Source organism: Benincasa hispida, chromosome 4 (assembly GCF_009727055.1).
Source record: "Benincasa hispida cultivar B227 chromosome 4, ASM972705v1, whole genome shotgun sequence".
Lineage (NCBI taxonomy): Eukaryota > Viridiplantae > Streptophyta > Magnoliopsida > Cucurbitales > Cucurbitaceae > Benincasa > Benincasa hispida.
Genome location: NC_052352.1, coordinates 55,382,855 through 55,408,999, shown reverse-complemented (window position 1 = coordinate 55,408,999; position 26,145 = coordinate 55,382,855). Strand labels below are relative to the sequence as shown.

At 37.0% G+C, this 26,145-nt stretch overlaps 1 protein-coding gene across 2 annotated transcripts; it reads left to right on the top strand.

The window, feature by feature from the left end:
* Positions 1 to 710: 710 nt before the first annotated feature.
* LOC120075462 (pentatricopeptide repeat-containing protein At1g06710, mitochondrial) lies at positions 711 to 8,390 on the top strand. Of its 2 annotated transcripts, XR_005481339.1 has the most exons (3): positions 711 to 3,809; positions 6,536 to 6,851; positions 7,855 to 8,390. XR_005481339.1 is itself a non-coding variant. In XM_039028876.1 (2 exons), exons 1-2 carry the CDS (start codon positions 813 to 815, stop codon positions 6,569 to 6,571), a joined length of 3,033 nt encoding a protein of 1,010 aa, XP_038884804.1. In that variant the 5' UTR covers positions 711 to 812; the 3' UTR covers positions 6,572 to 8,390. The 2 variants fall into 2 exon arrangements, 1 of the variants encoding a protein (XP_038884804.1); XM_039028876.1 differs by having other exon boundaries at positions 6,536 to 8,390.
* Positions 8,391 to 26,145: the final 17,755 nt, after the last annotated feature.

Below are 26,145 nucleotides of genomic sequence, written 5' to 3'. Positions count from 1 at the left end.
TTATTAGGTCAACTATCTGTCAATTTAATTCAGGATAATTTAGAATTAATTTTCAAATCTCAAGACTAAAACATCTTGTTTGAAAAGGACTAAATATTCAAATCTCAAGGACCAAAAATGTATTTTGCCCTTAATAATTTAATTCGTTTATAGAAATATCCACAGGTTGAGGGAGGAAAAGAAAGAAAAAAAAAAAAAGGAAAAATGACCTTTTTAATCTTCGAGTTTTGAAAAAATATGTGTGTTTTGTCTTTGAAATTTCAAAATAAACCTTTTTAACTCTTAGTTTTTTAGAGTAGGTTCATTTGATACATAAGTTTTCAAAATGTACATTTTTTGTCATTGAATTTTTTAAAATGTATTTAAAAGGTTCCTACATTTTTTTTATTGTTATTTTAAATCAGAAAATTATTTTTTTTAAAATTACCTCTTTTCTCTAAAATTATTTTTCAAACATATTTTTGTAATTCAAAATTTCATATAATTATATAAAATGAAAATAAAAACTAATTAAAAAACCTTTCAAACTTATTCTTAAAATTTTGGCAACTAAAAGTATATATTTTTAAAATTTGATCAAATACATTTATTTTAAAAAATTCACGAACTAAAAAGGTATATTTTGAAAACTAAACATACTTATTCTTGAACATGAAAAGATAGTTTGTCCAGGAAAAAAAAAAAGAAAAGAAAATGAAGGAAAAAACGAACAAACTGCAAGCTTTCTACAGTCTGATTTTGCCTTTCATCAAATAAACCCTCCAAAAACCCAATCCTACAAAATCCCATTTCCAAGTTCCTCACAGTGAGTAATGAGCAGAAGGGGACTGAAATCTCTCCAATTTCTCTCAGTTTCCTTCGTTTCTTCTCCATTTAGATCCAACGCCGTCTTCTCTTCAAACCCATTTCCGATATTCTCCCATTCTTCCGTCAGTGTATATCGCCAAACCCTTTCCTCCCCCATTGCCCACCACTCCACTTCTCCTTCGGACGATCTCAAAGGATTGGTTGATCCGGACGAGTCGCTTTCGTCTGATAGTTCGCGGGTCCAATGCTTTTCGCCCCAAGAAGTCTCGTTTCTGCGTGATTCGTTGTTGGATTCTCATGCTGACTCCGGTTCTCTAGACCAGACGCTCGATACTGGTAAGATTTCAAACGAGGCCATTTCAATATTAGATGCAATTCGAAATTGTGATGATGGGTTCGGGGACAAAACCTATAAATTACTTAGGCAGTTCAGGCAGAAGTTGAATCCAGATTTGGTGGTTGAGATTTTGAGTCTTTTGGGAAGTCGTGAACTTTGTGTCAAGTTCTTTTTATGGGCGGGTCGACAAATTGGTTACAATCATACTCCGTCAGTGTACAATGCGTTGTTAGATGTTTACGAGCGTGGTACTTATGATCCAGTGCCCGAGCAGTTTCTTCTGGAAATTAAGAGTGCTGACAAAAAAGTGCTTGGGAAGTTGCTTAATGTGTCGATTAGGAAGTGCTGCCGAAATGGGTTGTGGAATATAGCATTAGAAGAGCTCGGGAGGCTTAAGGACTTTGGGTACAAGCCTACCCGATTAACTTATAATGCTTTAATTCAAGTCTTTCTCAGGGCGGATAAGTTGGACACTGCTCATTTGGTTCATAGGGAAATGGCAGAATTAGGATTTAGTATGGATGAGTTTACTCTTGGTTTTTTTGTTCAAGCTCTCTGCAAAGTGGGTAAATGGAGAGAAGCCCTCTCATTAATTGAGAAGGAAGATTTTGTCCCTAATACAATTCTTTATAATAAGATGATATCTGGACTGTGCGAAGCTTCATTTTTTGAAGAAGCAATGGATTTTTTGAACAGGATGCGGTCTAGTTCTTGCATCCCTAATGATCAGACTTTTAAGATATTGCTTTGTGGCTGTTTGAATAAAAAACAGTTGGGTCGATGCAAGAGAATTCTAAGCATGATGATTGCAGAAGGCTGTTTTCCGAGTTATACGATATTTAATTCTCTTGTTCATGCTTATTGCAAATCAGGTGATTTTTCATATGCATATAAGTTGCTTAAGAAAATGGAAAAATGTGAATGCAAACCTGGCTATGTGGTTTACAATATCTTAATTGGCAGTATTTGTAGCGGTGAAGAATTACCTGGGCCAGTTACATTTGAGTTGGCTGAGAAAGCTTACAATGAGATGCTTTCTGCCGGAACTGTTCTAAATAAGGTCAACGTTGTTAGCTTTGCTCGATGCCTTTGTGGCTTTGGGAAATTTGAGAAAGCTCATAAAGTAATCCATGAAATGGTGGGTAATGGTTTTATACCTGATACCTCTACATATTCTGAAGCGATTGGTTTTCTATGTAATGCATCCAGGGTGGAAAATGCCTTTCTGCTTTTTAAAGAAATGAAAGGGACTGGTGTGGTTCCTGATGTTTATACATACACAATTTTAATTGATTGTTTTTCTAAAGCTGGCCTCATTAAACAAGCTCACAATTGGCTAGATGAAATGGTAAGAGATGGCTGTGAACCTACTGTGGTGACTTATACAACCCTCATCCATGCATACCTTAAGGCTAAGAAAGTTTCTATTGCTAATGAACTTTTTGAGTTAATGATAGCGAAGGGTTGTCTTCCTAATGTCATTACATATACAGCTTTAATTGATGGCTATTGTAAATCAGGGAATATAGAAAAAGCTTGTCAGATTTATGCAAGAATGAGAGGTGATACAAACATTCCTGACGTAGATATGTATTTTAAAATAGAAAATAATGTGGCTGAAAAGCCAAATGTTGTTACATATGGAGCTTTAGTGGATGGTTTATGCAAGGCCCATAAAGTCAAAGATGCCCGTGACTTGTTGGAGACCATGTTTGTGGAAGGCTGTGAACCAAACACCATTGTATATGATGCACTAATTGATGGGTTTTGTAAGGCTGGAAAGTTGGATGAAGCACAAGAGGTGTTTCGTAAGATGGTAGAGCGTGGGTATAATCCTAATGTCTATACTTATAGCTCTCTTATTGATAGACTATTCAAGGATAAACGTCTAGATCTTGTTTTGAAGATGTTGTCCAAAATGTTAGAGAATTCTTGTGCTCCTAACGTTGTTATCTACACAGAGATGATTGATGGCCTTTCTAAAGTGGCAAAGACGGATGAAGCTTATAAGCTTATGCTGATGATGGAAGAGAAGGGATGTAAACCAAATGTTGTGACCTACACTGCAATGATTGATGGCTTTGGGAAAGCTGGTAAAGTCGATAAATGCCTTGAGCTTTTCAGGGAAATGGGCTCAAAAGGTTGTGCTCCAAATTTTGTCACCTACACGGTGTTGATCAACCACTGCTGTGCTGCTGGCCATTTAGATGAGGCTTATGCACTGTTGGAAGAAATGAAACAAACATATTGGCCAAAACATGTATCGAGCTACTGTAAGGTCATTGAAGGCTATAAACGGGAGTTCATTCTCTCTCTTGGGCTTTTAGAGGAAGTGGAGAAGAATGATTCTGCTCCAATTATTCTGCTGTATAGGGTTTTGATTGATAACTTTGTTAAGGCAGGAAGACTGGAACTGGCAATGGATCTCCACAAAGAGGTCATATCAGCTTCTATGCCTATGGCTGCTAAGAAGAATATGTATACAACTTTGATTCAGAGCTTTTCTAATACAACTAAGATTGGTCAGGCGTTTGAGTTATTTTATGATATGCTAAGAGAGGGTGCAATACCAGATCTTGGTACATTTGTCCACCTTATTTTGGGGCTTACCAGAGCTAGTAGGTGGGAAGAAGCACTTCAGCTGTCAGATAGCATATGTCAAATGGTATGTGTCTTGACCCCTCTGATTTCCAATATTTCTGTCAGTTGTATAATTCGCCAACATCTCGTTATTTTGGAAAGATGGGTGATAAATGGAAGGTTGTCGAGGCTTTCAATCGATCAAATATATGTACGTAACCGAAATCAAGAATTCCACTACTGGTGGGTGTGGGGGGGTGGAGGGGATAACACAAGATTATCTTCGTGGATTAAGAGGCCTTTGGGCTATTTATAGGTTAATTCATTGATTTATCATAAGAATTGGGTTATCTAATTAACAAGCCTAATCAACTGATTTAGTAATGCTGGTAAGACTCCCTTAATAGAAAATTAACTCATAATACGATGTCAATTTCTAAATTGACTAAATAGTGGTCATACTACTAGTTAATTGCATTAAGCTCTTTGATTGATTAGAACATTAGATTAAATTGGCCACGTCGATTCTAATGCCTTTTCTATTCCTTAGATTTTGTTATCTTTCTTTATTGGGGACTTTGGTGACGCTAGAGATCGAACCATAACTATAACTTCACCTATTTACTACTCAAATTAAACATGCTTTCATTACGAATATATAGCATATGTGCACCTTATTTTGGGGCTTACCAATGCTTTGAGACGACTAATCTATCACATTAATATAACATTCATTGCACATAGATTCAAGCAATGAGTTAAAAACATGAAGAATCAGAAAAACCCATAAACATTCCATCAAATCATTAAATCCATAAACAAAAGTGTCCAACTAACCTCTAAATGGACATTTGGTGTCTAGTCGGTCATCAAATCTCAAATACCAATGCCAAAATCTTCATTACAAGTAAAAAATACAAAGAATCTCATGGGTCTTGGGCAAAAGTGGCCAAAACTGAGCTTAGAGTGCCCAAAATTAGCTTACAACTCTCCTCTCTTCAACCCTAAAATGATAAGAAGTATATATAATGCTTGTCAAGAACACTGCAATGCCACTTACAACTTCGCGGTTCTATGAGCTGGGCAAAATGTTTCTGCAGTGCGTGCGGGAGCTGCAGTATGCTACGGCATCGTGGCCCTATCCCCTGCTGATGCTTTTTGTCTTGCGTGCCATCTCTAGCAGCACATGGCAGAGCAACGCTAGGGCCTTTAGGGGTATTTTTAACATTTTTTCTCCTTTGAAGCCCTGGATGCTTTGGTAAGCTCCTAATAACTTCAAATTAATCATGAACTGCCCATAACGCTTTGGAATGCATGTGATGCTCAAATTCCTACAAATATAGAAATCTAAACTCGTTAATCATTTTAAACGAGTGGGATTAGAGGCACTAAGATAGTCCATTTAGGGAGCTATCAATGGGTCTGTCATCAAATTTCCCATAATAAGCAACATAGTAATTTGCCATGTTTTGGTGGCTAGATTTAAACTTAAGTATGTGGAACCAAAGAGCAATTATTTATTATTATTGTTAAGCTAAATTATGGAAAATACTTTGAACTTTGTTCTTTGTTTCAAATATGCCCCCAAATTTTCAAAGTTTCATTGACACCCTTATACTTTCAAAAAAAAAAAAAAAAAAAAAGTTTAAAAAATACCCTAACGCTTAATATATGGATGGAAACCATTAATACCTCATTTAAAAAATTATCGCATAACTTTCAAAAAAATGCATTAATACCCTTAACATTAAAAATAAAAGTAAAAAATGGCCTTACTATTAGTATATGGACGAAAACTATTTATCTAGAGCCCATTTCACCGACCTCTTTCATTCTCCTCTCTTTCCTGCTTCAATGTATAGAAGAGGGAGGTGACATGATATAGATAAATGATTTCCATCCATATAATAACGGTAAATAACAAAGTTTAGGGATGTTTTCTTTAAACTACCTGTTAGGCCTCCGATTGTATTGCTAGGGTAATTTGGGAAAAGAGGAAGTTGCGATAGTTAGGGGGGTTGGGGACTACAACTAGTGAAGACTTCAATTCGGTTAGGAGAAGGCTTTTGTTTAAAAGGAGGGGGAAGCGGGAAATGAGGGGGGACTTTTGATAATCAGAGCAATTGTGAGTGGGGGAAGCTTAACTCTCGCGTGTGAGAGGAAGCTGAAGACGGAGACTGCTTTTAGGAAGATTTTGTAATCGTGTTGCTTATCGTCTAGCTCATCGAGTAGACGATCGTGCAGTGAATAGTAGACAATCGCGTAGTGAATAGCAACGATCGTATAGAGGATAGCCTAGCTATTTGCATCGAGTAACTGATCGTTTACTAGATTGTTTACCTGATCGCATATTCAGTTGTGTAGCTCATCGAATTATCAATAAAACTCTTCTAAACGATTTGGTTCCTATCACTACCCTTGTAATTATTATTATTATTTTTTTGAACTAAAGATAGTTTTTCACTGGAATGATGAAAAAAGAATAGAAGTTCAAAGCAAGTAATTTGCCTCGTTCAGCTAAAGAAGTCTATGTTAGTGTACAAGTCAGGCACTGAGCAATACACTAGTAAAGCTCAACTCCGGCAATTATATGTTGTAGGAATTTATAGGAGAAAATAGATTTCTGGAGTTTTTTCTTTTTCCAAAAATTATTTTAAAAGTGAATTTGAAAATATTTTATGGTTGTTTATGTGGAAAAAAGTACTGCAAAGATCATTTTTGTATTGTGGAGCCTTCAGTTTCTCTTACTTCTATCTTACTTTTTAATATTGGAGTTACTATTCATCATGTTCTGAAAATTGTACTTAGCAGGATATCAATTGGTTGCAACGGGAAGACACACCTTGAAGAGATTTCTGCACCTATTGTTTTTGTTGTTGTTTGCCCATGGATTATGTGAATACCTCTGAGAGTGTTCTCAATAATTCAACTGTGGAAACCATTTTGGAGGGTTCTACCATGCATTCACGAAAACCTTTGAAGATGTGTGACCCATTCCATGCACCCATGAACAACTATTGCAGCTAAGGACAGATTTGATTCACTTTGGGTTTTTACCTGTCAATCAGAAGATAATTTGGATGAAAATTATCTTTGCATTATCCGGAGTCCTGACATAGGAGAAGGGGTAAGATCACATAACTTCTGATTGATTTTCTTCTACGGATGGGGAGAGGACCATTTCTTTAACATTATAACATCCATTTATTTTGGTTCGAGTACTTGTTTGGTATTTAAAGTTTTATTCTTATCTTATTTTGATCGATATGCTTTTATTATTCAAGTTTTGTCCAACTTTCAAAAGCCAGTCCAGCTCAAGAAACATATGGTTATTGTTTTTACAAAATAATTAATGAAAGTGGCTTAAATAGTTTCTCATGGAAAGTTTAGATCCTGGAATGAAAGCTTGAAATTTCCAAAATGAAATCAGCATACAAGCTTAAGTATCAAAATAGGATTTAAACCCTTTGCCTAATATTGTATAATCTCCTCCTCTTGCTTGGAGAACAAAGTACCAAAATTTATTTATGTGATTATGAGTCCATAGATGTTCTTTGATCTGTGGCATTTAGTTTCGTTTTATTCTTTTATTGGTTCAAGTTGAGTGTATAAGTTTTTTCATCTTAGACATGATTAGTGTTAGCCTCACCAGGTGAATCCTCCTTATTATGTTCCACTTATGTTGTAATGCTGGTTGCTAGGAGTGTTTGTGGTTCAGTTTTGGACCAAATGAAAAGCAGAACTGTGATGGCTAACCAAACCAAACCAATGCTTCTAGATAACTGATTTTAACTGAACTGGTTTGTTTGGTTTCCATTTTTAAAATTGGCTTTGACCGAACTGATTAGTTCTATTGTCTCAGTTTTGGCATTTTGGGACTAATTTTACCTCACCTATTTTGACCCCAAATTTCAAATTAAAAATACTACGATTTTTCTACTAATTAGAGTTAACACGGTCTTGTTGCTTTTACCATAGCATGGCAATATATAAATTGTAGCTGCTCCAGGATTATACTTATGTCATGAGTCATGGCCATGTCAGTGTGCTAGTTCTTATTCTTTAACATTCTAGAGCATCCTTGCATTGTTGGTTAGTTGGCATGGTAACACCCCCCTTCCCCTCTTCAGATTATTCAAAGGAAACTGCAGGTCTGAACTGCCAACAGGATCAGTTTGTGCGCAGTGGAGCTGTTGAACAAATTTTCTGCAGTTGGTTCCTTCACAGCCCCATGCTGGAAAGGTCAATTTTATATTGTTTCTTCCCCCTCCTGGAGTAGTTTTTGTTGATAAATGGTATCTATGCAACAACACATGTGATGTGAATCAAGGAACATCAATTGTCATGTCTCAAGGTCCCATTACAAGGTCAAGAGCCAAGAAGCTACAACACGCATTAATCATTCATATCCAAACTATGGTGAACTCGACAAAGGAAGTTCTGGGAGATATTGGAGTCCTTCCCTATATGAAGAGAGCTCACTAAGTGTTATTAGGCTGGAAGCTGTTATATTTATCAATATTGTTCCAACTGAACAATTTGTTTTTATCCTTCTGTTATTCAGTTGATTGTGTTGTTTGTTCAGTTTTACACAATGTATTTTCTATATAAAGGTCATTATGTTGATCACACTTCAATTAATGAGAAATACTTCATTTTGTGGTCATTCTCTATTTGGCACTATGTATCATTTCTGGTATCGGTGCTCAAAGTCTAACAATGAAAAGTTTGGTGATTTTTTTTTACTGTTGCAAATGGGGCGACTCTCCTTTGCGAGTTCAATCATCAACAGCAACAATCTCCTCCCTAACTCCATCAGAAGCGATCAACCTTGGAAGCAAAACTACCACCTTCAAGCTTGATGAAGGTAAATTTCTTTTTTTGGAAATTACGTTACTTCCACCATGAGAGGCTATGCACCAGAGAAATTTAACAATCCAGAAGTTGCTATTCCCTCGAAATTTTTTATTTCTGAATTAGAGTCTTCTTCTACAAGAACAATGAACCCTGAATACGATTATTGGATCAGACAAGACAGTTTGATTGTTTCTTGGCTTCGAGTTATGGCGAAGGATCTTCTTTCTCAAATGTTCGATTATTTATCAGCAAAAGAAGTCTGGAATATACTCAACGCACGATTTTCTTCTAGGAACATGGCATGAGTTCCTTGATCTGAACGGAAAACTAGAAGCAATGAAAAAGGGAAGTATGAAACTAGAAGAATATTTTCAGAAAATAAAAAACTTGGTGGGTTCTTTGAATGTGGCTGGAAAAAAGATAGCTCATGAAGTGATGCACATATTGGTTGGATCGGGTCCTGAATTCGATTCTACTATCTTGGTAATCACTGACAAAGATGAATATCCTTCTTTACAAAGAGTATATTCACAACTTCTTTCTCAAGAAAATCGAATCGAGGGACTCTTTTGTAAATCCTGATGGTTCAACACCTTCAGTGAATCTGACTACACAAAATCAATCGAAGCCAACTTCTAATTCTTTTCCTTCCTCGAACAACAACGATTGAGACGACAAAACAAGAATCAAGGTAATAAACAAAATAAATGCTTCTGGAATAATAATGGCAAGCTCTAATGTCAAATGTGTGGCAAATTTGGGCATACAACCTTGAAATGCTATCGTCTTCTTGAAAAATGGTTTCAAGGACCAACGTCGAACTCAAATAGGCTAGGTTTGTTGCCTAATTATCAAGGATAGAATATAAATTCTTCCTCCATTAAAACAGTATCAAACGACCGCAACAGGGAAAATCAATGGTTTCTAGACTCAGGTGCCACAAACTACATTACATATGATGCTTCAAATTTAACCTACAGATCAGAGTATCTTGGAGACAACAAAGTGTGGGTAGGTAATGATGTAGGTTTGAATGTTTCTCATATTGGATCTTTTCTAAAATTTTCCTCTTCTTCACGTTATCCACACATTGTCTTCCAACTTAAAAATCTACTTCATGTACCTAAAATCACCAAAATCTCATTAGCGTAAGCCAATTTGCTAAAGATAACTACATCTTTTCTGAATTTCATTCAATGTTTGTTTTGTGAAGGAGTCCATGGCCAAACTCTGCTCCAAGACAATCTTGTTGATGGACTATATTGTTTTACAATGGAAAAAGCACAGTCCCAGAAGTCTTTCTCTATTCACCAACCAATCTCAGAAAGTCATTCTCAAATTCTTCATACATCGACTACAAAGAACATACCTAGATTAATCTTCTAGTTCTTCAAAACTTGATGTATGGCTCAATAGATTAGGTCATCCAAGCCTAAATATTGTCAAATATGTTCTTACCTCTTGTAATGTTTTCTATTAAAAAAAAAAAAAAAGACATCCTCTATTTGTCATACTTGTGCTCTTGCTAAAAATCACAATCTCCATTTACAAATTCTTAAACTGTGTATTTTGCTCCTTTGCAATTAGTTGTGACTGATGTTTGGGGACCTTCATATAGACCCTCTAGGAAGATTTTTGGTACAAAACCCAATTATTCATTTCTAAAAACATTTGATTGTCTATGTTATTCATCATTGAGATCCTATAACAAGCACAAGCATGATTCTTGTTCAACCCCATGTCTTTTTCTGGGATATAGTTCAATCCACAAAGGTTATAAATATCTGTCCCAAAATGGCTGACTGTTTGTCTCTCTTCATGCATTGTTTGATGAATTTAAATTTTCGACTTCGTCTTTTCTCCAATCCAATCAGCAGTCCTCAAAGTACCTTCTACATCCAGTTATTTACCCATTATCTAGCCCTATAAGCCGTCTGCTCCTCCATCAATGTACCTACTTCATGTCCTGTCAATAATGACTTGTCAAATCCACTGCTATGTACATCTTTATAGCCTATTACACTGTGTACAAACCAAATATCTTATAATCCTTCATCATCTCATATCTCTTGTGAAGCCTCTAAACCTGTACCTGATGTTCCTATTCCTCGTTCCTCATCACCATCTATTTCACAGACTCCCTCTTTAAATAATTCTGAACAACCTATTTCTGATCCTCCCAATAATGAGAACTAATTTACTCTTGCACTTTTGCTCAATTCATCTCATGTTGTCAACAATCATCTAATGGTTATAAGAGGAAATAATGGAATTTTTAAACCCAAGATTTTTTCAGCTAAACGAAGCATTAAAAAGCCGTCAGTGGGTTCAAGCAATGATAGATGAACATAAAGCTTTTTTCACAAATGGAACATGGTCTCTAGAACCATCACTATCTAATAAAAAGATGATTGGGTACAAATGAGTGTCCAAGATCAAGAAGAATTCGGATGGATTGATAGCTTGGTATAAAACAAGGCTAGTGACTCGAGGATATGATCAAATTGCAGATATTGACTACACTGAGACATTTAGTTCAGTAGTAAAACCTATAACAATTAGAGTTATATTTACTCTTGCTTTATACTATGGCTGGCAATTAAGACAGGTTGATATCAACAATGCTTTTCTTCATGAAGTATTAGAAGATGAAGTCTATATGACTCAATTACCAGATATGATTGATTCTACAACCTCTGCAACAATGTGTAAACTAAAGAAAGCATTATATGAGTTAAAGCAAGCTCCTCGTGCCTGGTTTTATAGGCTGACATCATTTCTTCATTCACTGGGATTTAGAAACTCAAAGCTGATTCTTCTTTACTTGTATATCCTAAAAATAGAATTTTCTATTATATCCTTGTATATGTAAATAACATTGTCATCATAGGAAGTTCACCATAAACGATTGATAAGTTGATTCATGATCTAAATTATCAGTACTCCCTCCAAAATCTTGGATTATTGAATTACTTTTTGGATGTTAATGGTGTCATATCTAGAGGTTGGAGGTTTATTTGTTTTATAAAAGAAATATATTTCAGATTTGTTATATAAAGCCAAGATGCAAAAGGCTAAGTTGATATCTACACCAATGGTTAGTGGATCTGTACTATCAGCCTTTCATTGTGAACAATTTGATGATATGAGGTTGTATAGAAGTATAGTGTGAACTTTGAAATATGTGACTTTTACAAGACCGGAAATTGCTTACGGTGTCAACAAAGTATGCCAGTTTATGCATTCTCCAAATCAGTTTCATTAGAAAGCAGTGAAGCATATATTTAGATATCTGTCAGGGACACTTGATCATGACTTGTTATTCAAACAACCAAAAGATTTGACTATTCAAGGATTTGCAGATGCCATCTGAGTTTCGAATCCAAATGACAGAAAATTAACCTCAGGAATATGTGTATATTTTGGAGGAAATTTGATTCAATGGGCTTCGAAGAAACAAGCAGTGATCTCACGATCTAGCACAGAAGCATAAAATAGAAGCCTAGCTCTTACCTCTACTTTATTCATTGAAATTTTTCTAAAGACATAAATTTGTCTTAAAACTTGACGATAAAGACTAAAATTTTTAGATTTATTGTCCTAAAAGATTATAAGAATTATGTAACTAAATGATTACAAGTGTTGTAAAATGCTACAAATGATTTGATCCTGATCATTCATGTGGAGATATGTGAGCGGGGGTATCCTATACAAAGAGTTTGTATAAGATCGGACCATGAAATGATTAGTCTCTTTATATAACGCCGTTAATAATAGAGACTTACATTTCACTAGGATGACCATAGGTGAAATGACTTGAATCCTGAGTGAGTTGTAATTTTTTGCTCATGATGGCGGTCCTTTGATTTGTATGAGTGAAAGTGGCAAGCTTGCCAACTCAACAAGCTTATCATTTTGGGGATTCGTCTAACTGGGGAGCTAAGAACACAACTACACAAGATGGGATTCACTCCTTCCCCGATGCAGGGGCAAGTAGATAAATTGCTACCTTAAGGGTTGATTCCGGGTCTTGAACATAGTGGCGATACCCTCTTCTAGCCCGAGAGGGACTTGGTCATAGTGGGACTATGACTTGTTGTTCATTAGAAGAATCAATGGTACTTAAGGAGTTAGATGTAACTACAAGGGTAAAACAGCAATTTTGGCCTAACTGTACTGATGAGTAATTTGTGAAAGATCATCGAACTATTGATTGGTTATATCTAATGGACACAGAAATTTATTTATAGTGTGAAGAGTGCAGTTGTCGATTTTTAGTGGAGTGACCGACAGTTAATAGATGTTGGGTTATTTAATTAAAGAGTTTAATTATTCGAGTACCATTGGAGCTTCAATCTACAGGTCCATAAGGCCCCCTCTATAGCTCAACAGAGATTTAATTGAGAATTAATTTTTGGATTAATTTGAAGTGTTCAAATTAATTGAGAGAATTAATTATATATGATATAATTAATTAAATGGATTATATATGTGATTTAATTAATATAATGTATTTGATACATTATAATTTAAGGTAATATGAGAGGAATTTGAATATGATTCAAATACCAATTATATGAATGAGATTCATGTAATTAAATATAAATATGATTATATTGTGAGGAATTAAATATTTGGATATGATCCAAATATCAATTATATGGGTGAGATTCATATAAGTGAATTTAATATAAATGTGATTTATATTAGATGTCAAGTATAGTTGAGAGAAAATAAAATCTATAGTTTATGTTGTATTTGATGTAATATAAACTATAGGCTATATGTTATATTTGATATAACATATAGTTTATATATATTATAAAGTAGTTATTATATATATATATATATATTATTAATATTAATTTAATTGAAATTAATTAAAGGGAAGATGTTACAACTTCCTCCCCTTATTTCTCTCAATGTTTTTACTAGGTTGTGATTAAGGTGGTTGGAGATTTTTTTCCATCTTTTTCCTCAATTGGCTCTGAGAGAAGAGTTCTCTTAAAAAAAAAAAAAAAGTTATAGAGAAGAAAAGTTTTTCTCTTTCCCTCTCATCCTCTCCATTTCCTTTCCCTCTTCCAAGGATTCAAGCAAAACCCACAACTCCTGCTTGAACCCTTTATCCCAAGAGAATACAAAGGGTTCTCAAGTGGTGGTGTCCGTTCTTGAAGAAGGAGATCCATATGGAGAAGGAGTTCCATTCGTGGTTTGTACGAGGGAGTTCTTGAAGAAAGAGTTCATCAAAGGTAAGGGTTTCTAAAACCCTATGTATTTTATTTAAAGCATACTATATTGCTAAAAAAATGCATATCTTGTTATTATTTACTGTAAAACTTATATTCAATGAAAAATGGAAATTAGGTCGATCTTTGCTTCCGCTCAAAGGATCTTTTTGGAAAATTTTCTTCAATTGGTATCAGAGTCAGGTTGTAGGTTTTTTTATTCCAAAATCCATTCTTTTATTGAATCGTTTTACAGTAATGGTGGGTTTTGTATATTCTGCATTCTAGTTCACGCAATGAATGGTTATGAATATTGTTTTGTTGATGGATGTTTCGGGATAGGATACTTAGTTTTAAGGTTTTCTTTGTTTACAAATTTTGGTTTGTAAAGGTCCCTACATTTTTGGGCATTAATCTTGCAATTGAGTCTGTAATTTGTAAGTTTGAGTCACTCGTGTTGTTCTTGGGAAGCTTCAAAGAAAGGTTGCAGAGCACAGTTTCGATGGAGAAGTCGAAGCTACAAGATCGCATAGCAAGAGCTACACGATCATGTAGCATTGGCTACAAGATCACATAGATGCTTGCTACGCAATCGTGTAGTCGTTCCTACTTGATCGCATAGTTGTTTGCTACACGATTGTGCACTCTCCTACGATGTGCGCTGGAGCTACGTGATGAAGCTAGGCAGCGTGCGATGTGGTTTGCGATAGTCTTAGGCTTACGACCATAGGAGGGACGCGATAGCCTCAAGGTGAGCTACGCGTTGGCCAAGGTTGGGCGTTGCACTGTCTGAAGGAGGCATGTGGTCAAGTGAATGCAAGCGTTGGCTTGGAAGTTGAGCCTTGCCTTGATCGCATAGTTCCTTGCTACACGATCACTGCAAGGTGGTTCATTGAAGGGCGGTTTGGTTCGAGCGGTTCAAGGCCCGGTTCACCTATTTCGAATTGGTTACCTCAATTTTATGTAATAGTTAGCCTTTTATTTTCTCCTTTTAAAGGTCCTATCTCGGTTCATCAACTATTAATGTAAATGTACATGCGATGTATGCTTAATATTATATGTCATAATGTACATCATATAGTTTTAAAACCCACCATAGGTTATGCATTTATTTTCATGCATCATATATATTATAAGTGTTATAATATATGTATATGCATGATTTTGAAGGAACTCTTATCAAAGAGAACCCATGAGCAGAAGCACGATCGATCTAAATTCATTGTGACAAAATTACATGCATTCACAAACATACAAACTAGTTATGCATTTTAGAACAAATTATGACATGCTTTCATAATTAAATACAAAGGGGTGAGAGACTTACCTTTAAAGAACTTTTCTTCCAACTTTATTTCGCTCTCGTGGAGTCTGGAACAACAACCTCTCGCTGTCTCTACGATTGTCTACCCAGTCGTCTAGTCAATCACGAACAAACTTCTCCATGAACAAGTAGCCTCTCGGACATCACCACTCAGTAATCTTGGTATTCTCGGAGTGAGAATCCAAGAGGTGTGGGCTCTGTTGGATTTGCTAGAGGTAAGGAGGAAACGATGATCACACTATACGACCAAGCAAGTGGGAGAAGGATAGTGTCAAACTATAGACTGTGGTGCTTGATCGTTTAGTAAAGGTATACAATTGTTTAGTAAAACAGGTTTGATCGTTTACACGATCGTTTAGTGAAGCTCGCTTGCCACGCGATCATTTAGTAAAAAGCTACAAGAACGTTTAGAGAATGATGTGTGTACACGATCGTTTAGACAAACACTTCATGGCTGTCGTGTAGTCTCTCATGAGCTAAGCGATAGGTTGTGTACTTAATTAAGCGATTCTCTTCCAAAATGAAACATTTTTCATTTTATCCTTCAGTTATGAAAACTGAATACAACCATCCACTTTCATGCACGATTAAAGGAGAAACCGCCTATTATCTCATAATTGTTTTAATTATAAATAAATATAATAATTAACTTATCATATTATATTTATAACCTATAGTTTCAATATCACATTATATGTAACATTTAAACCATAGTCCTTTTCTCCTTTACTTGATACAAATCATATTTATATCAAATTCCTCTAAATAATGTATCTCATACATCATGTCAACTATATCATATATAATTGAACTAGTTTAATCATATCATATATAATAAAACTCCCTCTTGTAAATTTGAACACTTCAAACTTACCAAAAAACTGATTCTCAACTTGAATCCATTGAGCAACCAAGGGGACCTTATGGACCTGTAGCTCGAAGCTCCAACGGTACGTGAATAGCTGACTAAACTCTTTAGTCACGAAATCCACCATCCGTTAACTGTCGAGCACTTTACTAAAGACCGACAGCTGCACTCTTCTCACTACAGATATATTTCTATGTCCATCAAATATAACCAGTCAATAGTACGATAACCCTTCATAGATGCTCGTAAGTACAGTTGGGCCAATTTACCGTTTTCCCCCTATAGTTACATCTAGCTCCCCAATCAGATGAATCCCTAAAGTGGTAGGTTTGAGTTGGCGATCTGTCGTACCCATGTAAATCAAAGGACCACCCTCAAAGGCAGGTGTTCCCAACTCACTCAGAATTAAGGCTATGTTACCTATGGTCATCCTAGTGAAGTGAGGTCTCTGTCATGAATGCCGTTATATAATGAGACTAAATACTTCGTGGTCTGGTCTTATACAAAATCCTTTGTATAGGTCACCCCCGTTCGCATGTCTTCACATGAATGATCAGGATCAGACCATCTGTAGCACGTCACAACACTTGTAACTATCTACAAAGCGGGCCACATTCGTAGTGTCACCAGGATAAGGTTTCCCTCCTATATCTATATACTATAGACCATTTTGGTTATCACTTAAGACATGATCCACTTGTATGTCTCCACATACATGCTTAAGTTACAACGACAACCAGGGATCTTAATTTATTGGTTTGTGGTAAAACAAATAAAATATCTTATATTTCATAGACAATAGTGAAGAAAATATCCCATATTATTACATCACAGGCGTTTATTCATACGGATGTTTACAAACTACATAACCCTACGAGAGTTTAGGGCATCAACCTCAACAATCTTCCACTTGTTCTAAAGCGAGTGGGTGTAAGATAAAAACAAGTACAAAAAAATAAACTAGGGCACTAAGGCCCAATACAAAAATCTCCTACTTGCCCTAGTCCAACCGCGGGCAGTCCCTAGACCCATGCTCTAAAGGTGACCCTAAAGAACTATAGCCGTGAGAGCCTTTGTAAACGGGTGAGCAACGTTGTGCTCCGAAGCGATTTTCGTAACTATCACGTCCCTTCAATGCACTATCTCGCAGATGAGATGATACTTTCGCTCTATATGTTTGTCGCGCTTGTGACTCCTAGGCTCCCTGGAGTTCGCCACAACACCACTATTATCACAATAAAGGGTGATGGGCCTAGACATGTTTGGAATAACTTCTAGATCAGTTAGGAACTTCTTGAGCCAAACGGCCTCTTTAGTAGCTTCACAAGGCGCTACAAACTCGGCCTCAATCGTGGAGTCGGTGATGTACCCCTGCTTAGTGCTTCACCACACTACAACTCATCCATTAAGAGTGAACACTGAGCCTAAAGTGGATTTCCGAGAATCCTTATCAGTCTAAAAGTCAGAGTCCGTGTATCCTGTAAGGATCAAATCCTTAGATCCATACACGAGCATGTAGTCCCTTGTTTTCCGAAGATCCTTGAGGATGTTCTTAACTGCGGTCCAGTGACCCTGTCCTGGACTAGACTGATATCTATTGACTATCCCTATAGCGTAGCAGATGTACGGTCTAGTACACAACATCACATACATCAAATTGCCAACGGTAGATGCATAAGGGACCTGTCTTATCTCCTCAACCTCTTAAGGTGTTTTAGAACACATTTCCTTAAACAATGTAACTCCATGCTGAAAAGGTAGTAGGCCCCTTTTGGAGTTCTGCATCGAGTACTTGAGCAACATCTTCTCAATGTACGATGCCTGAGATAGCGCTAGCACTTTGTTCTTTCGATCCCAAAAGATCTGAGTACCAAGAACAAATTGAGCCTCTCCCAAATCTTTCATTTGGAATTGGTTTGCTAGCCAGTTATTAACTGATGTCAGTAGACCTACATCATTCCCAATGAGTAGGATATCGTCTACATACAACACTAGGAAAACTACTGAACTATTGATGATTTTCTTGTATACACAAGGCTCATCAATGTTTTGGTCAAATCCGTACGATTTGATCGTAGTATAAAATTGAATGTTCCAAGATCGAGACACCTGTTTCAGCTCATAAATGGACCGATTCAGTTTGCAAACCTTTTGATCTTGACCTTGGGCTATGAATCCCTCGTGCCATATCTCATAGTCATAATATGAGGTAATGGACAGGAGGATGTGGATAGACTTCAACATGGCAACAGACGAGAAAGTCTCCCCATAGTCGACTCCCTCCACCTAAGTATAACCCTTTGTCATAAGTCTAGCCTTGAAAGTTTGCACCTTCCCATCGGTACCTCGTTTCCTCTTGTAGATCCATTTATGACCTATAGGTTTTATCCCATCAGGTTGATCTACAAGATCCCCATACTGAGTTGAAGTACATAGACTCCATCTCGAGATCCATGGCTTTGACCCATTCATCCCGNNNAACATCCTTCCTTGCCTTCTGATAAGATAACGGATCCTCAACCTTGCCATCGACTACCATAGCCAGGATTTCAGTGAAACCCATATAGCGAACAGGTGGGTTCACAACCCTTCCACTACGTCGAGGTTCCCTCAACTCTTGAAGTGTAACTGACCTACTAGATGAACATCCATCAACAACTTTTTTTTACGGAGCAGACCCTTCAACAACTCTTGTTGAAGTTTCAATAGTTTTGTTGAAAAGTCACGCAACACGATTTTATTACGTGGACTGTGATCATCCTCCAGGAAGGTAGCGTTCGTCGAAAAAACACTCTGTTTTCCTTAGGATCATAAAAGTAACCCCCTCGTGTGCCTTTGGGATAGCCTACAAATAGGCACAGCCTTGAATGTGGTTCCAGTTTCTTTGGATTAGCCTCAAGCACATGTGCTGAGCAACCCCATATGCGGAAGCAACGTAAACTAGCTTTGCGCTTGTTCCACAAGTCCAAAGGTGTTCTGGCAACATTCTTGGAAGGAACATTGTTGAGGATATATGCTGCAGTCTCCACTGAAAAACCCCAAAACGAGTCCATAAGGAAGCATAACTCATCATCAGCTGAACCATGTCCAACAAGGTTCTGTTTCTCCTCTCCAATACACCATTCTGTTGTGAAGTACCAGGTGCTGAGAGTTGGGAAACGATTCCATGTTCATCATATAGTTCTGGAACTCCAAATCCAAAAACTCTCTACCCCGATCCGATCGAAGTGTTTTAATCCATCTATCCAATGCGTTTCAACTTTAGCCTTGAACTCTCTGAACTTTTCAAAGGATTCAGACTTTCGTTGCATCAAATACACATACCCATACGGAGACTAATCATTAGTAAAAGTGATGAAATACTCATAGTCTCCTCTGGCTCGCATATTCATTGGACACAAAGGTATGAATATACTAACTCTAGAGGCTCTTTGGCTCAATAACCTTTTCCAGTAAAAGGTCTTTTAGTCATCTTGCCTTCAAAGTATGACTCGCACACAGGTAAAGAATTTTCCTCTGACTCGCTTAGAAGTCAATTCTTCACCAACCTTTCAATCCTATTGAGATTGATGTGCCTAATTGAAGGTGCCAGAGATGGGAATTTTCTTTTGGAGATACCTTAAGTCGTTTATTTTGAGTTACGACATTTTAAACATCTCTATGTTATGGAGGAAATTTATTGCTAAAGGCTTTAGCACATACAAATTATTTTCCAGTTTTGCTGAACAAAGCTCAACACCATCTTTAAGAATAAACACTTTATTCAATTTGGAAGTGAAGAGTTATTTACATTATATCAAACACTTTACGAAATTAAGTTTTCCGTTTTAAACTCAGGATACATTAACATATTCAAAATGATAAACTTTCCTTTGGTAAAGTCACTGAGCCCTCCCACTGCCACAATTGAAACGACGTGCCCGGTGCCTACTCACATCATCATCTCACCAGCCTCAATCAACCGTCAGGATCTAATCCCCTGAAAAGAAGAACAAATATGATTAGTGGCCTCAGAGTCAATAATCCAGGCAGAATAATCATTCTCCACTAAATAGGTTTCCAAAACTAGTAAATCATATTTACCTTGGTTTGCCTTGGCCTTAACACTCTTCTTCTCCTTTAACCAGCAAGCACAGTTCCGCTTCCAGTGACCATCCTGGTTGCAATGGAAACACTTTCCTTTGTCAACTGGCACTGGTTGCCTTCCCCGCTGAGCGACAGGCTGTGGGTTAGCAAGTGCCTTCCCCTTCCTCTTACTACCCTTCTTCTTCTTCCACTTGGAAGTGTTAGAAGTAGAAGGTGTAGACTTAGTCCCTGATGTCAAAGCCCGATGGAACTTCTTTGATGATGAAGCAACATTTACCTCACCAACCTTCTTCTCCTTACTTTTCAGCAAGATTTGGAATGTCTGCAATTCGTTGAGGAGAGTTGTAAGGGTATAGTCAACTTTTTTTAGCACAACATTGCTGAAAAAGTGCAGGAAGCTATCTGGCAATAAGTGCAAAATTATGCTAACCTGGTCACCCTCATCAATGCATGACCCGTTCATCTCCGCCACATTGAAGTGGACCATCATGTTCAGAACATGTTCACGAATAAATATACCCTCCTCCATTTTGGAGTTTAAGATGCTTTTCAGAGCATCATGCTTGAGCTGTCTAGACGGTTATCCGAACATTCCCAGTAGGGACTCCATGATCTCACACACCGAGACCATAGGCTCATGCTTCTTGGCCAAATGTCATTTATACTAGCCAAGATGTAAGCTCGGGCCTTCTCATTCGCCCGTGTTCATCTCTCATAAGCCTCCCGAACATTTCGAGTGGTGTTCTGAGATGAAATAGAGGGACACTCCTCTGTAAGGACGAACTTTAAATCATCGATGATTAAAATAGTAGTGATCGTGTGTTTCCAACTAGCGTAATTCTCATCAGTCAGCTTATCGGTGCTTAATAGAGCTAATGTGGCTGTAGCCATTTTTACATTGTTGTAAAACGAACAAACTTAATGAGTCTATGCAATACCACTTTTAACACCAATTTTAGTTTTAGCAAAATAGTTTCCATGTACCCTAGGTGAAAAAACATCTATTTCGCAATGATGCCCCAGCGAGGCAAGACAAAAGTCACTAGTGGGGTGATCAGATGCCCCTTCACTGGGATAAGACACTCTCAACCATTAGGCAGAAACAACTCTTGTAACTAACACTAACAGTCGCCATTTTTCGGTCTAAAACTGTTAACCTTTAACAATTCCGCGTAAGTGTAACCCCTCATTTTTGGCCTTAGAGTCCCGCCCTAATATGCCCACCATAGGGAAAAAGTAGATTAGGAAAAGGGACTAAAGCGACCTTATCCTATACAGGAGATCAGATAAAGAGTCATGCAAAACTTTCATCCTATAGGGGGATACTCCCAGGGTGCCTCGAGGTGATGCATAGAAACGTTATCCAACCTAATGAGAGAGACTGTGGGATATGTTGTCACACGTCCCGCTCCCACTTACTATGAACATTCTCTCCATTCACCTTGGTATTGACCTACCCGAACACCATTCTTTAGGGGGACACTCTTAGGGTGCCTCGAGGCCGAGGATAGATCTAACGGTATGAACATGAAGGGAGAAACGTGAAGAGGTTTAAGTGAAGTATAATATACCCCAAGTACCTCCCACTGAATGTTCTACCTAGGGGTTCATTAACTTAGACCATCCAGCTACTGATTTTATCTAAGTCAATTTAATTTGCTAAAAAACAACTCTTATCTTTGAAATTAAACAATTTTAAGTCAAGTCCCATTAAACTCTTTAACGGACTATCCTTAAATTTGCATGCATGCATCAAATATATCTAATTCATCTTTCCAGATAGGTTCCCAGGTAGGGGGGTTCCGTTTCTGTCAGCTTAAGTACCCCAGCCTAGACAGAACCCACCTTAGACAAAAGGTCCCTTATAGATAAATTTGTTACATATTTAATCTTTTATTAGTCAATTGAATCCTATTAATCTGATTAAAAGATTAAACCTTAGGTTTCTAATCTAATTAGAACCGTGATCTTAGGTCTATCTCCATAAAGTTTTAAAACTCTTTTAAAAACATGATTCAGAACTAAGTTCACATGCATGTCTTTCTTATTGATTTTAGTTCTAATTTTCCTTATAACTCTTATAAAAGAAACAACCAAAACCTTTCATATTGCTATGCATAACTAGGTATTTATAACTCTTATAAATTTAACCTATGTGTCATGCTTCATGCAATGTCCATTCATTACTATATATAACTTTTATGTACTTGGTAATGAACTAAGCATACATGCTTCCATACACTCTTATACTATAACACTTATAATATAAAGATGATGCATGAATATGCTTAATGCATGCATAAATATAACTCTTATATTATATGATGCATGAGCATGCTCTTGAAGTAATTTAATCATGCTAACTACTATATCATAACTCTTACAATATAGAGATGATGTATGACCAATACATAACCTAAGGTAGGATTTCAACTATATGGCATACCATATGATATATAATAAAACATACATCTTATGTACATTCACAAAATTAATAGACCAGGATGATTAGCCTAAAAAAACCACAATTTAAATTCTATCTATTACATAAAACCATCGAGCAAACTGGTTCACAAGCGAACTGGGTCTTGAACCGCCCAGGCGAAGTCTTCCTTGATCGTTTAGTAAATTGGGCGAGTAACCATGATCGCTTAGCTACGATCAAGTACCATTTACAATGCGATGAAGCATGAGGCTACTCGATTATTTAGTTCAATATTTTAAACAGCGTAAGTCTAAACGATCGTTTAGACGACTACGTTATTGTGAAGCACGATTGTCTAGACGATCGTAGAACAAGCGCTAAGTAACTTTTACTATGCGATCGTGTAGTCAGTAACTAAGTGATGAAGCTTACTGAGCTACACGATCGTTTAGTGCATGAGCGTCCACCTCACACTCGAGTATCCTATACTCAACGATCACTTACCCTATCGTTTACCCCATCGTCTTCTTCTTCCTTGAAGTCATATACAACTCCTTGCCTTGAAGTTTCATCACGAGCGACTAAAACTGACTCAAATACTTTGAATTACAGACTTGATAGCAAGTTAATATGCCCAAAAACACAGGGGCCCTTACAATTAACTTTTAATGTAAAAGAATTCAACAATCCAGAGCCAATCATCCCAGAAAACTCCATTAATCCACATCCACAAAAATATTTAACACATAAACAAAATGTAGACATGCTTTCACCCGTCAAGAATGCAAATGCTATTATATACATCAATTTATTTGGAATATCAGAACCTGGCTCTGATATCAATTGAAGGAACTCTTATCAAAGAGAACCCATGAGCAGAAGCACAATCGATCCAAATTCATTGTGACAGAATTACAAGCATTCACAAACATACAAATTAGTTATGCATTTCAGAACAAAATATGGCATGCTTTCATAAATAAATACAAAGGGGTGAGAGACTTACCTTTGAAGAACTTTTCATCTGACTTTCTCTCGCTCTCGTGGAGTCTGGAATAACAACCTCTCGCTGTCTCTACGATCGTCTACCCAATCATCTGGTCAATCACGAACAAACTTCTCCATGAACAAGTAGCCTCTCGAACACCACCATTCAGTAACCTTGGTATTCTCGGAGTGAGAATCCAGGAGGTGTGGGCTCTGTTGGATTTGGTAGAGGGAAGGAGGAAACGACGATCGCATATATGACCAAGTAAGTGGGAGAAGGATACTGTTTATCGTATAGATTGTGGTGCTTGATCGTTTAGTAAAGGTACACGATCGTTTAGTAAAACAGATTTGATCGTTTACACGATCGTTTAGTGAAGCTCACTTGCCATGCGATCGTTTAGTAAAAAGCTACACGATCGTTTAGAGAATGACGCGTGTACACGACCGTTTAGACAAACACTTGATGGTTGTTGTGTAGTCTCTCGTAAGCTAAATGATAGGTCGTGTACTTAATTAAGCGATTCAGCGATTCTCTTCCAAAATGAAAATATTTTTTATTTTATTCTTTAGTTATGAAAATTGAATACAACCTCCCACTTCCATGCATGGTTAAAGGAGAAACCACCTACAATTATCTCATAATTGATTTAATTATAAATAAATATAATAACAAACTTATCATATTATATTTATAACCTATAGTTTCAATATCACATCATATGTAACATTTAAACTATAGTTCTTTTCTCCTTTACTTGATACAAATCATATTTTCATCAAATTCTTCCAAATAATGTAACTTATACATCATGTCAACTATATCATATATAATTGAACCAGTTTAATCATATCATATATAATCAAACTCTCTCTTGTTAATTTGAACACTTCAAACTGACCCAAAAACCGATTCTCAACTTTAATTCATTGAGCTACCAAGGGGACCTTATGGACCTGTGGCTCGAAGCTCCAACGGTACGTGAATAGTTGACTAAACTCTTTAGTCACGAGATTCACCATCCGTTAACTGTCAGGCACTCCACTAAAGACCGATAGAAAAAGGAGGAAGCTATGCCTGGCAATAAGTGCAAAATTATCTAACCCTGGTGCACGCCTCATCATCATGGACACGTTTCATCTCCGCCAATTTTGAAGTGGACCCATCATGTTTCAGAAACATGCTTCCGAAAAATATCCTCCTCATTTGGGTTTAGTAAGCGTTTTGAGCTCATGCTGAGCTGTCTGCAACGGTTTATCCGAACATTCCCAGTGGGACTCCTAGATCTCAACACCGAGACCATAGGCTCATGCTTCTTTGAGCCAAATGTGCTATTTCTATCTGCCAAAGATGTAAGCTAGGGCCTCTCATTCAGCCCGTGTTCATCTCTCCTAAGCTCCCACAATCCGAGTGGTTGTCTTGTAGATGAAATGAGGGACACTCCTCTGAAGGACGAACTTTAACTCACTCGATGGATAAAATAGTAGTGTCGTGTGTTTACCCACGCCGTAATTCTCAGTTCAGGCTTATCGGTGTTATAGGTAATGTGGTCTGTAGCCCATTTTAATGTTGTAACGAACAAACTTAATGGTCTATCAATACCACTTTTAACACCCAAGTTTTAGTTTTGCAAATAGTTTCACGTATCCCTAGTTGAAAAAACATCATATTTCGCAATGATGCCCAGCGAGACAGAGACAAAGTCACTGTGGGGTGATCAGATGCCCCTTCACTGGGTAAGGAACATTCACCATTTGTCAGAAACAATCTTGTAACTAACATATACCAGTCGCCGATTTTTCGGTCTAAAATGTTAACCTTATAACATTCGCGTAAGTGTAACCTCATTTGGCTTAAGTCCGCCCTAATAAGCCCACCATAGGAGAAAAAGTAGATTTAGGAAAAGGGATCTAAAGTCGCATTCCATAGAAGGAGATCAGTTAAGAGCATGCAAAACTTTCATACCTATGGGGGAACTCCCAGGGTGCCCGAGGTGACCATGAGAAACGTAATTCACCTAATGAAGACAGTGTGGATATTGTCAAAAAAAAACACGTCGCCGCTCCCACTCTACTATGAACATTCTCTCCATCACACTTTGGTATTGCGCTATCCGAACACATTCTTTAGGGAAACTCTAGGGTCCTCGAGCCGAGGTAGATCTACGGTATAAGAACATGGGAAGGAACGTGAAGGTGTAATTGACATACAGATATCCCCACAAGTACCTCCATATGATTTCTAACCTAGGGTTCATTAATTAGACCATCCAGCTAGATTTTATCTAAGTCAATTTAATTGCTAAAGAACATCAATCTTGTATCTTGAAATAACAGATTTAAGATCAATCCCATTTAAACGCTCTTAACGGAACCTTAAATTTGCATGATCATAAATATATCTATACATACTTTCCCAGATAGGTTCCCAGGTAGGTCGGGTTCCGTTCTGTCAGCTAAGTACCCAGCCTAGAAAGAAACCCACTCTAGACAAAAGTGTCTTATTAAATTTCGTTTCACATATTTATCTTTTATTAGTCAATGAATCCTATTAAATCTAAACAAATATAAACCAGTTTCTAATCTAATTAAACCGTGCTTAGTCTCTCCAAAAGTTAAAAACTCTTTAAAAACAGATCAAGAACAAGC

Excerpts from the sequence above, each read along its gene's own strand:
- LOC120075462 (XM_039028876.1), top strand. The coding sequence starts at position 813 with ATGAGCAGAAGGGGACTGAAATCTCTCCAATTTCTCTCAGTTTCCTTC. Across the intron at positions 3,810-6,535 it reads CAGATAGCATATGTCAAATG|GATATCAATTGGTTGCAACG; the intron begins GTATGTGTCTTG and ends TGTACTTAGCAG.